We start from the raw sequence: 16,180 nt of genomic DNA, 5'->3' as shown, positions 1-16,180 counted from the left end.
GTCTATGACCTGATGCTGATTGCCCCAGATGTGGAGCCTGTGATGCGGGCATATGCTATGGGTATATCCTACAGTACTTGCTTTTTGGAGAGATGTGTGGGCTGATATGGTATTAACAGAGCCAACTATTCTGCCAATGGCATTATTTTTATCGGTAGCAAGGCACACTCTCGAATTACAATGCTAATTGGAACAGATGGAATATTTCAATTTGGATTCTGACCTGCTGGTATAAAAACCTTGTTGCATTCTCTTGCTATGCAGATGAGATGACTCATGCTGATATGTTGATGTTACTGCCTTTTTTACACCCTTCTATCTGGTGGGCCACCCACTTATTCTCATTATACCTTCTATGAATGTAAATGTGGCAAATGAACACACTATAACTGTGCTTTTTGTTAAAAATGTTATTGTGTACATTGGGATGTATAATGGAGACACCTGTCTTTATTTTCGTTTATTTTATTTTTTTATTAGTTAATGTTCTTAATTTATATGTTAACTGCAAAACAATCAATACAAATTGACAAAAGAAAAATGTGAACATTGGCATTGTGTGGGGTTTGCATGAGCCTCCTTAATCAGGTCAATAGTTCTCTCTTTTACATCACTTTTAAAGATCTCCAAATCTGGAATAAAGCCCAGCGCCAAACAAAGGACCCATGGTGTAGTAGTCTTAGATTTTATGTTTGACAAAGTAGGATGAAAAAATAAATGCAATGTTAAAACTTGATCTAACACTCATCAAGAAAGTGATTAATTCCTCCAAATCCTGCAGAAGAGATTGTACAACCACTGCAAGTTGCACTTAAGTGAGTGGGAGCTCCAGATAGCAGTTTTTTATTTATAGTGTTGTTACAGTATGTGTGTCCATAAAGATGAACAGGAACATTTAACAAATGTCTACCAAGAGATAAAGTTTCTGTTTGTTGTAGGTGCAGAAAAGGGGCTACAAATTCGCCATAGTCATTAAAGTCTAATTGCATGATAACAATTACTCTATTTTAGAATATTCTAGGACAACAATATTATATTCTACAAAATGGCCTCCAACTGTGCATGATTAGTAATTAGTTTGTGTTTTTGTTTATGTATGCATATAGATATTTCCTCCAGAACAATTCTGCACTCACATCACAAGATAATCAGCATCAGGGTTCTCCTCCAGTGCACCTTGTTTGGAAGCACATACATAGAGAGAGGGTTCCAAAAAAGATCATGAAAACGAGGGCACTCACCATTTAATAGTCACATCAGTTAATTAGAACATCAGCAAGCATTTTCTGTCGACACTTTGGTCCCGTACAACCATTATCAAGACAAGTCCCCAGAGCCAGAATTTCACAAGAGACATCAATGGAGGATGGCAGACACCTTGGCTCTAAGTGACACAGTGCCTGTGCCTTGAAATATTGCCTGTGCCCCTGACTGAAAGTATCTTTGCGTGTAACCATACGCAGATAAGGACATCTATATGTTTTATAAGGCCTGCACAATACATTTTTGTTTCGTTTTCCTTTATTCACACTATAGCCTCCTTTCTGTTTATTAGTTGTTGTTTATGGAATGTTTGTATTCAATGACTTTGCAATTTTATTTTGAAATCAGTTTCTAAGCAGTTTCTGTAAAATAGAATTCTGCTCACAAGATTCAATGAATTGTTTTCTTCTATTAGCTGCTGTTAAGATGGTTCCAGGATTACCTTTTATCCATCAATATCTTGAATATGTATAATCAGGGCTATTTTTCAGCAGGCTCCAGCAGGAACTGAGGCCCTTATTCTAGTTCACTCTTTCTGACAAAATATTTCTTAAATGGACAAAACCATGTGCACTGCAGGTGAGGCAGGTGTAAAACCCCACCCAAATCTAATTATCTCTGCAAAAGTAACACCTGCCTCACCTGCACATGGTTTTGTCCATCTAAGAAATATTTTGTCAGAAAGAGTGAACTAGAATAAGGGCCTCAGTTCCTGCTGGAGCCTGCTGATAAATAGCCCTGTGTATAATATACCTTGTACCCTTATGTACTGTATGCTGTGCTATGGTATTCAGTCCGGGATTCCAACTGTCAGAATGTCCCGACAGCTGGAAACCCAAGCGGTTTTCGTATTCTCGACAGGCGGAATTCAATATTCCGCCTGTAGAGTGCCAAAAAGTGGGCGTGTCGCTGTTTCCGACAAAACAGATAAGACTTGTTTTAAAGTTGGATCTGTTTTGTTGGAATCCGCCTTGAATTGCTTTTCCAATTTCTGAATTATAGGATATTAATGACTGGACAGGACCACCAAGCTATTTGAATGGGTCAACTAAGGCAGTCACTATAAATGAAGATACCACTTGTGGAAATGGCTGGGTGTGTGAACACAGATGGCGCCAGATAAAGTAAGCAACCAATGACTTAAATTGAAAAAAAACTGTTTCTACTTAGTTGCTCATTAAAAAAATGATAAGTTCATAAAATATTTAACCATGTAATACATAGTAGTATGGGGATAAAAATTGGCTCCACCAATTTTTCACTTATGATCTAAAATGTTGAACTGCGAACTGTGCTGAGCCAAACTTCTGAGATCCAAGCTAGGGTTTTCCCGCAAGGCTCATTTTCCAAAATGAGGCAAAATGTCATCTCAGCATTTTGCATGTTATGGATTTTGTACGTCCCATGAAGATTTGTCCAATTTTTCACATAGAGCAATGGACAGACTACACGACATTACAGCAATATAAATGCAAACCTCCCAACAGTCCCGATTTGAGCGGGACAGTCCCGATTATCAGGGCCTGTCCCGCTGTCCCACCCGCGGCCGGCAGTGTCCTGCGGTGATGGGGGGCTGTTGGGAGTCCCCCCTGTGGCTGCTAAGCAGCGGGGAATAAACGCTGTTCGCATGCGCACAGTCTCTATTTCCACAGCCAGGGGGCTGGGGGCATGGCTAGAGGCTCACAAAGCCTCTGGGTCATGCCCCCATAGCGTCAAAATGGTGGCGTGGCCTCGCGTAAAGGCCGAAATTAAGCCCCCCCCCTCCCCAAAAATTTTTTGGGGGAGGTATGTAAATGGGGGAACTGCAGACAGCGCAGTGTTCTTCTTAATGGCAGCATTAATATTTTTATTATGTCATTATAGATTAACCCTTTATTGATGCACAATCATTCACACTGGTGCTGTAACTGCTTGCAATGCAGCCCTGAGCTCCTAATACAGGGGCAGCATTATTCCTTGGTACACCCTGGTGTTCTTTTTGTTGTCACTGCAACTATTAGTATACGTGCAGTAGTGTGTTAAATACATAAACCCTAAAAGGATTAAAAAAAAAAAAACAGAACAAAAATATAATAAATAAATAAATAAATAGTGTGTATGTTCAGGGCTAATCTGTGCCACTATGTTAATAAAATAAAAGGTGATTTGCAGCTACAGTATATTAAAATAAATAATTATAAAAAAAATAGAACAAACGTATTTTCAGATCAATGCCAAATCCGACTGAATTCAGACATACAGTATAATCACTAAAGTGAAAAACCTGTGTGTTTAAAACAGCTCAAAGTTGAGAAGCCACACTGCATTCATAATTATAAGCAGTATGTAACCATTGCATTGTGATTGTATTTTTTTCTGAATAAACACAGACCTAAAGGTGCCCATACACAGTGCGTTTTGTGGGTGCCATGCGCGCTCCCGTGAACATCCCATCGTACAAACTAGCTTTGCATTGCATGCAAATCTCATGCAAATCTCATGTGATGCGATGCTGTTCAAAACGCATGCAATGATCGCACCGTGTATGGGCAACTTAAGATTGATTGGAGTATAAAAGGTGTGGTATGCGACTCCGACAGTCGGGATCCCGACAGTCATTATCCCGACTGCCCGGAGTCAGACAGCATGGCGAGCGCAAAAAAAACCCTTGCGGGCTCACTGCGCTCGCCACGCTGCGGGCACGGTGGCTCGCTACGCAAGCCACCTATTCTATTCTCCCTCTATGGGGGTCGTGGACCCCCACGAGTCAAAATAGCGGGTGGCCGTCGGGCACCCGGCTGTTGGCGTTTTGACAGTCGGGATCCCGACGTCGGGTAAATGACTGTCGGGATCCCGACTGTCGGGAACCCGTCCGGCACCCGCTCTGAGCTCAGTACATATTTGTTTGGAAAATGGCCAAAACCATGTGCACTGCAGGTGGGGCAGATGTAACCTGTGCAAAGATGTGGGGCAGATGTAACCTGTGCAAAGAGAGTTAACTTTGGGTGGGGTGTGCTGAAATTAAAATCTAAATTGCAATTAAAATAGTGCAGCCAGTATTTACCCTGCACAGAAACAAAATAACTCACACAAATCTTACTCTCTCTATACATGTTACATCTTCTCCACCTGCAGTGCACATGGTTTTGCCCATTTTCCGAACAAATTTGTACTGTGCTCAGATCTGAATAAGGCCCACAGTGTCAAAAAGAGGCTCAAGGCTTGGCGTTTGTTTGTGGTAAGTGTTCATTCTAGCACCTTGCATCTTTCAAAATCCTTGTACAGATGGAGCCGGTCTCTTATTGCGGGGGGCTGGTGATTCTAGAGACGCTCGCGCGTGCCCCCGTGGCTACAGAGCTTTCTCCACCGCCCGCCGCCTCCCCCAGTGCCCCTCGCCACCCTGCCATCTCCCCTATCCCTGCCATCTCCCTGAAGTGGAGACGGGCAGGGACCCACATCGGCGCCGTCCGGAAACTGGATGGAGCACCTCTGCGCCGGCAATCGTCAGCGCAGTCATATTGGCGATCCCCGGCCAAGAACTAGAGTCGCTCCATCTGTACTTCCTTTTCTCTGCCTTGGGCGCTGCTCTCTGCTGTGGTGCTTCTACCACTGGTCTGGTCTGCATATCAGTACTGAAATACAGACCACACTGTGCTAGAGCACCACAGCAGAGAGCAACACCCCAGGCAGGGAAGAGGAACTGCACGGGTTTTGAAAGATGCTGGATGCTAGAATTGAAAGATGCAGGGTACAGGGTTTTGAAAGGTGCATGGTGCTAGAATGAACACAGCTGTAAGTGAGACATCTTCTGCCTCTAATTATAATGCAAGAGGCTAGAACTGGTATAAAAAAAAAAGAAAACTGGAAAATCTCTGTTGAAAAAACACTAAAGCAGTAGAATAGATTGTATGTTCAGGAACATCACAAATTCCTGAGGAATGTCTAAGGGTTACATTTAGCATTTGGTTGCTATGGGCCAAAATCAGTAGAAATCGCATGTTTACAGCAAATCACACTTATAATAGGTAGTGGGTAGGCTAAAAAAAATTGCATGTTTTACCTTTACCCCCTAAAAAAATCACACATCCAATTGCATCCAAATGACTTGACATTGAAAATGATAGAAATCACAATTGTGTGCAAATAGGTGCAATTTTTAAAATTGCACACAAAACGTTACCAAAAATCTGTAGAATAATAGACCAGCTTCTGGTTGGCAAGTTTGACAGAAGCATGCACAGATCAGCGAGATTCATTCATGCTTCTGTCTGGAAAAGTAATAGAAAGATTTCAAAATAAAATAATCATAATCAGCCCCAGGCTCTATGAGCCAGTCCTGGATGTCAGAAGACAGGGGAAATATTAAGGGAATGCAGTCAAAATCCCGGCGGTCGGAATCCCGTTGGTCGAAATACCGACGCCGAAATCCCTACCACCGCAATGCTGGCACTTTCTCCCCTTATGGGTGTCCACGACCCCCATAGAGGGAGAATAAAAAATGGCGTGGCGAGCGCAGCGAGCCCGCAAGGGGGGGGGGGGTGATTCAGCCCCCCCCCCCCCCTGTCGGCATTGCGCCGGTCAGGATTCCGACCGCCGGGATTTTATACTAAATCCATATTAAGGTCCCCTTGTATTTCAACATAAAGCACCAGGTTCTTGGCCCAGGGCTTTCCCTGACATCCCTGGTTAGTGGGTATCATGTGCATAGCTTTTGAGATGAAAAAAATTTAATTAATATTTGGTTTGGCTGTGGAACTAAAAATCCCAGCAAGCCTCCACCACATGCTGGTACTTGTTAAACCACAAGTACCAGCAAGTGGGACATTGAAGGGCCTGCTGGCACTTGTAGCTCTACAGTCAAACCAATACTAAAATAAAAACAGACACACACACACACACACACACACACATGGTAGTATAACTTGAATTAACATACATGCACACATACTCACCTTTGTTGAGACTTTTCCTGTGGAATCCATTGATACCTGTGTAAAAGTAAAAAAATACTCACCCACAACCAGTGTAGATTGTGCCCTCTTTTCTCCAAAGAAGGCATCCAAAGGATTAAAATAAAACAATGCAGTACCCGGCCTAGTCGGACTAAGGAGCAGCATGTGTGTTTAAATGACAGAGATTCCACTGCCTTGTTGTCAATTGTAATGCGCTTAGCCAATCACCTATTGTGAAGTAAGAACAAGTCGGGTTTCAAAGAAAAAATCATGGCAAATTCATGTCCACTTTTTGACATGTCGGCATTTTAAATGTCTGCATTTTAATAGTGTTGGCATTTTGACCATGTCGGCATAATGAATGCCTGGATTTTGAATTTGACGGTATCTTGACCATCGGTATTTTGACTGCCGGTAAATCGACTGCATCCCAAATATAATATATACTGTATATATAATATGAGAGAGGCGTCACTTTTACACTTTTGCATCATTGAGTGATGCCTTTCTTTCCATCTGCATACTACAAGGGTTATTCCCCCACAGGTGGGCACACGGGCAAGTAATTGTCGCTGATGCTGACAGCTCAGTAGTGACGGACTCTCCTAGGTGTGTGTACCATATCTTGTTTTGTTCATTTTGTATGCGGCAAAATAATAATGACTGCATTTAATGATGTTTACCAATAAACTGATACTTGTACTAGGTAGAGAAGTATATGGTTAAATGTGAATTTATTATTAATGGTGAATTGCTAAATTTCTAGATCTTTTATCAAGCTTATTAGTTATTATGATACTAGTTAATTAGGGGAATAATTTTAAGGAAACATTTGGACCACAAAAAAGTGTACAAGGATGATTTAGGAATAAATACAATTTATTGAATTATTCCAGTGATGGGACATTTGTTTTTTTTCTGCAGAAATATGGTGGCTTTCCGGAACTTTGTAAATGGCCAAACACTCGTTAACTGGTGGGATAATGGAGAAAACCAAATTGCCTTTGGTCGTGGCAGTGTAGGCTTCATTGTGTTTAACAATGATAATTGGTAAGTAACATATATACAGTACCTATGGCACATTATTAACTATGGGCTTTGTAGGGGATGCGGTTAAAATCCCAACTGATCCCAGAGCTAAGTGCTGGGGTAAGGATAAGGGGTCGGTGAAATACTTACATAGAAGCCTTTGGGATTCAACTGACTTTCTACTGACCGCAAGATATATGGTACTGCAACATAGTGGGATATTTTCTGCATAAAATCACCATTCCATCTAGTCCAATTTGGTTCTAAATGTCAATTGTTATTCACCATATTTTTGTGAGATGGTATAATGTCATCTGGATAACGTTCCATTTCAAAATTCCTACTTATATGCAGTCGTATTCAATAATATGCTATGTAGCAAAGTTTGTATTGAGCGAATTTTGACTTTTTCCCTCTGTATTGCCCATTGTGGGCCTCATTAATAGTTGCATGCTGCATTGATTACCATAGCACCATTTGCCATAGTTGTTTACAGTATGTGGTATTGAGTCGATGGGTCAAAAGTCAATAGGTTGTCCACTTTTCTTCGATAGGCTATAGATTGACACATGAAATAGGTTGACATGGTCTAGGTCGACATTGACAAAAGGTTGGCACGTGCCAAAATGTCAACATGTTTGATATGAATTTTTAATGATTTTTTTCTCTAACCGAATTCACGATCAAAGTGGGCATAGTGGGGGAATATAATAGCGTGGCACTGCGCTTAAAGCATGTTGAGTGCAGCAAACGACACACTTATATGTTGTTCATGTCGACATAGACACACTCACAGTGAAAAGCCAATGTTGACCTTTCCCTGTGTCGATTATTTTTATGTTGACCTTTGGTCAATGTCAAAATGGACCATGTCGACCTTCCTTGTGTCAACCTTTTGACTGCCAACCAATAGTGACCGAGCTATTGACTGTCGACCTAATTACTGTCTACCTTATAATCCACACCCATTTATGTGACTTTATGCTATTTACAAGCATGCACCTACAGGTAATAACACTAGGGACGGGATGTACTAAGGGAAAATTGTACTAAGACCCAGCTGCCGCATCTTCACCGGCCAGGGTATCGCCACCTTGGGGTGGAGATACCCTATAGAAGACTATGGGCTTCCTATTGCTGCCTGCCGCCGATGCCGACCCCACTCTGAGTCCCGCAAACTCCTCCCCCTAGCAACATGTCACAGCCAAAGGTCCTTCTTGCTGCAGGGGGGAGGAGGAGGCGCCAGGGACAGCTGCTTCCCATACCGGAGAACTTGAAGAGGGAGAGACCAGGGATGTGATGGAGACCCCCTGCACACCACATTACAGGTATCGTGGTGGGCCTCCGTCAAACAATTGCTCAACTACATTATTATTGTGTGTGAAACAGGCATGTTTTCTCGTATGTGCCTTGATCATATTGTTTTATACATTACTAATTGTGTAAGCCAAAAAGCTATGTAAATGGTTAAACTTCATATGATTCTTGCAGGGACATGGATGTCACTTTGAGCACTGGACTTCCTGTTGGCACATATTGTGACATCATCTCAGGGCAGAAAAATGACACCTATTGCACTGGCACTCAGATAACTGTAAGCAGCACCGGTTCTGCTCGTTTCATTATCAGCAGTTCAGCTGAGGACCCTTTCATTGCCATTCATGTGAATGCTAAACTGTAAAATTCTTAGAGCCAATAAAGAAACACATAACTGTCAACAAGGTAATCTGTGTAATACTTCTGGAATTAAGATGCCATTTTGTAATACAGTATGACTGTTTCAACTTTGTGCCTAACCCAAATAAAGTATTTACATCATCGGAAATTCCTCCAAAACTGAAATGATCTTGCATTCTAATGCATCCTTTCCAACCAAACCACAAGTTATCCGTATTCCAGGGGTTCACAAACGTTTTTGAATCACGGTGCCCCAGATTATCAGAATTCTTCAGGGCACCCCAGAGGCAAACTCAGGATTTTTAGAGGGGGGTTCCCGAATGTAATCCAAAATCTCCAACTTTGCTCCCTCTCCTCCGCCGTGCCCCCGGCTCACCCTATTCCCCCGGCTGTTACCCACCACTGAAGAGGTTAATATTTGACAGTACAGATGGTCTATAGCAGTCATGTCCAACGTTGGCCCTCCAGATGTTGTGAAACTACACATCCCAGCATTCTCTAATAGCAAAACTGTGGCAAAGCATGCTGGGATGTGTAGTTTCACAACATCTGGGGGGCCAACGTTGGACATGCCTGGTCTATAGTATAGGCTGTTTTAAACATTTAAATATGATAAGTGGTCAGGAAAAGGTTAAACATATAATAAATAAATACACAAACATAATAGAACCAGTACTTCTCTTTCTAAACTCACAATCTTCCACTTCATGGTAAGACTCCTGTCTCTACCTCCTGGCATCTACTCTCTGGTCCATTGCGATGTTTAAGGGCTCAGATCGCTGATGAAAGGAGACACTGCTGGTGGAAGCTGGGGTGGCGCAGTAGGTGGAAGTTTTGCCAACGGTGTTTAGAAGCCTTACGCCAGCCCTGGGCACACCTGATTTTTTATTGACACTCCCAGAAAAGGAAAGTTACCACCCCAAAGCACTGACTTCCTGTCAGTCAAAATATGAGGGGTTTGCAATTTGATATTTTTGCAACTTCAGTCAATATTCGGGCTTGTGCATGCACACTTAGCTCCGTACGCATGCACAGTCATTCAATATTTTAATGGATTGTAAATTCAGCGATCAACTCTGAATTGGGCCTATAGTTTGCATGTGGGTGCATTGCAGTGTGTGTGACAAATTGCTTTACGTCACCCTAATTTATCAGGCACCTCTTTAGAATTTTATAAATAAATCTGTAAACATAACCTTCCTGAGTCCCCTCTGAAAAATGCCCTAATGGTGCCCTGATGGTGTGCTAAATGGAACAGTTTTGTTTTATAAAGTGCCCCAGCTCTATCCTAACCTCTGCTCACCAGTATGAGAAGATGCCCAATCATGAGGTCGGGTCTTTCATGTGGAATATAAAACATGCAAGATCTAAATTTTGGGAATTCCAAAGCACTCCAGTTCTAACTTTGGGATAATTACGTTTTTGCCTCGTTCTGGGATCCATGTGTCACTTTTCATATAAAACTAAACTGTTTGGAAATCTAAAACCCCTTACAAAAAGCTCTAGGGGTAACTTTGAAGCCTTTGCAATTACCTCTAAAGTGCTACTCTAAAAACTGCAGGAATGTACATGGCCTATCAGATAAGGTAGAAGAGTTGTTGATGTGGCATACATAATGATCTGCTGTGCAATGCTGTATCTGATTTTTCAACTTATCTGGTCATTGAAACACCATGCAGGGGTTAAAATGAGGGGGAATGGGGTGGATCTGAGTTCCACCACTTCCAATGGTAGCCCTCTACAGTACATCCAACAGAAAAGCCTGTCCCAGCAGCTTCTTCCTCTGGCACAGTCTATGTGATGTCATGCCATCACCACCGTTGAAGTTAAGAAGAGCCATAATGAGGAGCAGGCTCTGTGCTTGCTGAAGACAGAATGAGAAAGGGCTGGAGGAACTCAGAGGTGGGGAAGCTGCTGAAGGGACACAGGACATGAAGCTGCTGAGGGACATGGACAGTGAACTGCTGGAGTGACAAAGACAGATATGTGTATAAGGGGAACTACTGTGTGATTTAATATGAAGCACAGGCACTACATGCGGAGTAATGTGTATATGATTGTGCTATTGTGTACTGTAATTTTAATTGGCGTTACTATTGTGTAACCACATCCAATTCTTGTGGGACCATTATCCCTTTATGGGAGGTAGGGCACAAATTATCTTGCACTGGTCTAGGAGCTGCCTAATCAGGGGGGGGGGGGTTGGTGTTTGGAGACTACCACCTCTCCAGGACCACTTCAACCTCTGACGACATGCAAAGCATTAGAAGGTCAAACAAAGTGCCTTATCCATTATGCAGAATGAACCGTAGATAAGCGGACATAAGGAAGAACTTGGATGACACAGCAAGTAAAGCAATTGGAACCTGAACAGATGAGGCAGGGGGAGAGGCAAGGTGAAAGTAGTTGATTGTAGAGTGGGAAGTGGATTAGGTAGAGGAGGTGTGATAGGCAGAGGGGTTCTGAGGAGTAATAATGTCCTACAAAGCAGGGCCGGTCAGGCTGTGAAAAGGGGCCCTGGTAAGAGGTGACTATATCAAGTTGTGTCCACAATGGATCTTAATGAAAGTTACTATCAGTTACCCTTTACCAAGGAGGCACAAAAGTGTTCATCGTTCATCATCTCTTTTTGTATCTTTGAAAATGAAGAATGCCCAAGCCAACTTACAGTACGTATTGTATTTGATAGCATGCTAATTGGTTAACAAGAATTGTCCAGGCATACATGTATCTATACATTTATATATAGCTATAGTCTGACTGTTTTGACATGTACAGTAAGTAATATTTTAAGGATGAGCAAGGTGGGATTAACAATTAGGTAAAATAGATGTCAGATGGATATGGTATTATTAAATGTCCTTGACCCTTAACCATCTACAGGTACAGGCTTTCCTAGAGACAACTCAATACTACTAAAAAGTGCCTCACTAGAGTACAATTGCTTAACCTCTGACAGACTTGGCATCAAGACATATACTACCATCAGACTGATTGGAAGGAAGACACATTTTAATAGATAATAACTAGCCAGCTGAAGTTTAACAGGCAAATACAACAGGCAATGACACATTTGGCTTATGAAGGATGGTCAAGAGCATTCTGCGTCCTCTCGCAAGCTACTGGTCCTAAAGATTGTGTATGTCCCAATTGAGAAAGAATGCATAGCAATTCTGTGGGAAAGTAAATTGTAGTCACCTGTATGGCCATGATTTTTCTATAGCCATCAATCAAAATTAAATTAGCTACCTACAGCGAACTGCAGGAGAAAATGGGAGGTTGCAATAATGGAGTCTCACGTCAAATATATTTGTGATCTCTTTTTAAATAAAGTGACAGGACCATGCAAATGCAATGGGTTATCCCAACAGGTAGAACTGAATAGATGTTTCTGCACTCTGCTTACCCATTACCAGGACAAGATTTCCCAACCCAGATTTAAACAGTCAGAATTTTGGGAGGAAAGCAGCTTATTAAGGACACTTGTCAAGTGAACATCTGCTAACCAAAGAGATAAAATGCACCATACTTTAGTCTTTAGGAGACAATAACCAAGTAATGTGCTATACCAAAGGATAGGTTACAATACAAAAAGCTTTTATTTATAGTAGGTACACTGTCTAGATTTGAGTAAATTGTGGTGTTTAAATTACACCAGATGGTGATCCTATTTCAATATGTTATTATTATTATTATTATTAAATGTTATTATAAGAGAAATGTTGATGGTTGGTTGGGTACATTGAAAACCCAGTATTCTATGTGGTCTAATCATTTTATTAGTCAGTTACGATCTTTCTTGCACGTAAAACATCTTGTTTACATGCCTCTATTGTCAGCTGAAAATTTTTGTATTTTTACAACGTTTGGGTCAGATGTAAGAGTTGCTGTCAAAGAAACTGCAATGTACATGGGGAAGCAGCCAATATACAGGATTCAGGAGTACAGATCTCAATGGTAGAAAAACACCTTTAACTAAGCAGAGCCCAGGGGATTGGTTGCAAAATGCTCCCAGCTCCTATAGCTTTTGGGGCTGAAGAACGTCAATCTTCTGTACCTGCATGTAAAATGTCTACTGTGACGACTTGGGCAGAGACAATTCCCAGAGTCAAATTTGGCCAAGTGGGACTAAAAGAAAGCAGACATGGCATTTACGAACTTCAGAAACTGTGTCAGTTGGAATAAACATCAAGGTACAACTAAATACCGTTATTTATAATCCCTTAAATGGATCAGTAAAGTTCCAGAACATACTCTAGACTTTTATACTACTCTTATAGTAAAATCATTTTTAGTCCACATGTTACAGCAACACCAACAATACGGCTGAATGTCATTCAATTTTCATTCAGTAAAAATGCTTAGAGCCACTGTGTGCAGACAATGAACAGGACGCACGCAATAAATGATTTACTTGCTAAAATATTTACATATGTTTATATAACTTTCTTTGCAACACAAATAGTACCTAGATACAGTACTTACAGACAAAACTACCCAAGGCCTCAATGGACTATAATGATTATGAACTAATCAGCGGACATTTAGTAATCTTGACATACTGTAATGTAGGAAAAACACATAATACAAAAATCATTACCTCAGGAACCCTGCAGTATAAAGAGCAGAAGGTGGATATTGTACTCCTGCTACTGTTCTTCGCCATGATTTGTAACAAGATTGTTCTCCATTGCCCAGACCGCTTTATAAGACAGTGTTAGGCCTCTCGGCACCCTGGGAAAACCTTATTAAAAATTAAGCAGCTGGCTCAGATCTAATTATGAGAATATATGTACAGTATGGATCTTATCTTTAGTTTCAAAGATTTTTTATTTCTTATTTCAATTAAACAATGTAACATTGTATAGCAGATTGACAGTTCAACAGGTATTCAATCGAGTCAATGTCTGTTTACCTTCTTGTTTCTAGGTGTAGATACTATTAACGTTATCTTGCAATATATTAACACGAGAAGCCTATGGCTTTACTAAGAGTACACTTCAATTTCGAGGACAAGACAAACATAGGGCAGAGGGGGGGGGGAAGAGGAGGGGGGGGGGTTAGAGTTTAGAGAAGTGTCAGGTCGGTAGATACCGTTATTTTATTTTAATTTTTTTTTTTTTTTACAGTCTAATTCGGGTTTGTATTGTTGGTGTCTTAGGTCATGGCACAGATGACTGGTTTCTGTCTGGGAGCATCTGTTGGAGAGAGGACATGACTTGGGTATATTGAGTCATCTCTAGCGTTTTAATGTAGGGGTCCCATTTAGTCAGGAAAGCTTCGGTCTTAGTGTTCAGCCCAAGCACCACTGAACGTTTGTCAAAAAGTAAAAGTTGGAAAAGTTTCGCTTTAAGCTCGCATAGGGATGGGGCGGATGATACTGTCCAGTGGATAAGTATCATTTTCTTTGCGAGTGTTAGGATGATTGTTATCAAGGGGATATATTTTCTAGAATTAGGAGGTACCAATTCTTAAAGTTTATACATAGACACGCTAATGGATCTGGGTTGAGATTAATTGAGAGAAGAGCATTGATGAAGTGGAGTACCTTTCGCCAGAATTTTAAGATCTTGGTGCAAGACCAGAAGCAATGTAGAAATCTGGCGTTGGTCATTTTGCATTTACAGCATTGTCCCGTGGCTTCTGATGACATATATTTACTCTGAGCTGGCGTAATATATAAGCGATGGATAGTCTTAAAGTGTACCTCTTGAAGATATGAGGACTGCAGAATTTGCATAGTCTTAGTATATCCGGTTAATAAAGTCTGGGGTGAGGTCACCTCGGAGATATCCCCTCCCCATGTTTGAGCTAGGTGGATCAGGTGTTTTTCCCCTATCGAGGCAAGCAGAACGTCATATATATAGCACGTTTTGAATCTGTGGGTATACATTTTTGTGAATACTGCCTCAAGTGGATCGGGATGTGACGGGAGTACAATCAGTTTTATCATGGGCAAGACATAATGTCTTGTTTGGAGATACATGAAGAATTGATTTTTTGGTAGCTCATAGCGTGTACTTAGGGTGTCATATGTCAGTAAGGTTCCCCCAGGGTCAAAAAGCTTGGTTGCTAAGTCCAGTCCCTTATGATGCCATCCTGAGTAGGTCTTATTATGTAAAGATGGAGGAAAGTTTGGGTTGCCCCATAAGGTTATGAATTGAGAGATGTTGTGATTTCTGTTTAGTTTTTTGTTGATGTGTATCCAAGCATCATATGTATTTCTAAAAAGGGTGTGGTTTAAGATTTCCTGTGGTATAAGGTTCGTCCGGGAATGAAGTAGTGCTGAGGGGGAAAATGGGTGGAATATTTTAAAGTCTAATTCCAGATCTGTGTACATGGAGGTGTTACCAAACCAGTCTGAAATGTATCGAAAGTGTAGGGCCCAGGTGTAGAATTGGAAATTGGGAATCTTAAGACCTCCTCTCTCCTTTGGTTGTGTCAATTTGGTAATGGACATTCTGGATTTTTTACCAGCCCAAAGAAATTTGGACATAATTTTATTCAAGTATTGGTCATCTGTTTTTGGTATTGTGCATGGGATCATTTGAAGGCAATAGAATATTTTAGGAAATATGATACTTTTGAGGACTGTGGCCCTGCCCAGTAGGGATATCGGGAGTTTAGTCCACCCTTCCAGTTGTGTTGTAATTTTGGTTATTAGAGGTTTAATGTTGGCTTTGTACATGTCATGTGGGTGTCTTGTGATATTTACCCCTAGGTATTTTATAGTGTTTGACTGTATTCTAAATTGTGAGATGGTGGGGTGGGAGGCTAAGTTGTTAGTTAGTGGGGTGAGGGGAAGTATTTCTGTTTTGTTTATGTTTATTTTATATCCTGATTTAGGGCCAAAGGAGGTAATTAATTTCATGATTTCAGGTATAGACGTTAGTGGATTGGAGACGAACATCAACAAATCATCGGCAAACAGTGCCAGTTTTAGTTCCATATCTCTCACTCGTATACCAGTATATCTAGAGGATTGTCTCATTGCAATAGCAAGAGGTTCAATCGATATTGCAAACAGTAGAGGGGATAGTGGGCACCCTTGTCTTGTTCCCCTTTGGATGTTAAACGGGGGAGATAAAAACCCATTACATGCTACCTGGGAGGAGGGTGATGAGTATAGGGTGCGAATAAAGGATATGAACTGTTGGGGAATTCCAAATTCAGTCATAGTTTGGAACAGGTGTGTCCAATGTACGAGATCGAAAGCCTTTTCTGCAACGATAGCAAGGATTAGGTTAGGTGAGTCTGCTTGTGGGTTGGAAAGTGTTGCT

The 16,180-nt window shown here is 41.3% G+C and overlaps 1 protein-coding gene across 1 annotated transcript in view; it reads left to right on the top strand.

Moving 5' to 3' along the window:
* Window positions 1–9,048, top strand: part of LOC146026327 (alpha-amylase 1-like) — an 84,060-nt gene extending 75,012 nt beyond the window's left edge. Inside the window, exons 8-10 of the mRNA XM_083156913.1 lie at window positions 2,266–2,387; window positions 7,119–7,244; window positions 8,715–9,048. Of these exons, the coding sequence (XP_083013039.1) occupies window positions 2,266–2,387; window positions 7,119–7,244; window positions 8,715–8,904 (438 nt within the window). The 3' untranslated portion in view covers window positions 8,905–9,048. The remainder of the gene's footprint in view (window positions 1–2,265; window positions 2,388–7,118; window positions 7,245–8,714) is intronic.
* Window positions 9,049–16,180: the final 7,132 nt, after the last annotated feature.

Source organism: Crinia signifera, chromosome 8 (genome assembly GCF_055691185.1).
Source record: "Crinia signifera chromosome 8, ASM5569118v1, whole genome shotgun sequence".
NCBI lineage: Eukaryota > Metazoa > Chordata > Amphibia > Anura > Myobatrachidae > Crinia > Crinia signifera.
Note: the sequence above shows the minus strand (reverse complement) of the source record. Positions and strands in the feature narration are given on the sequence as shown.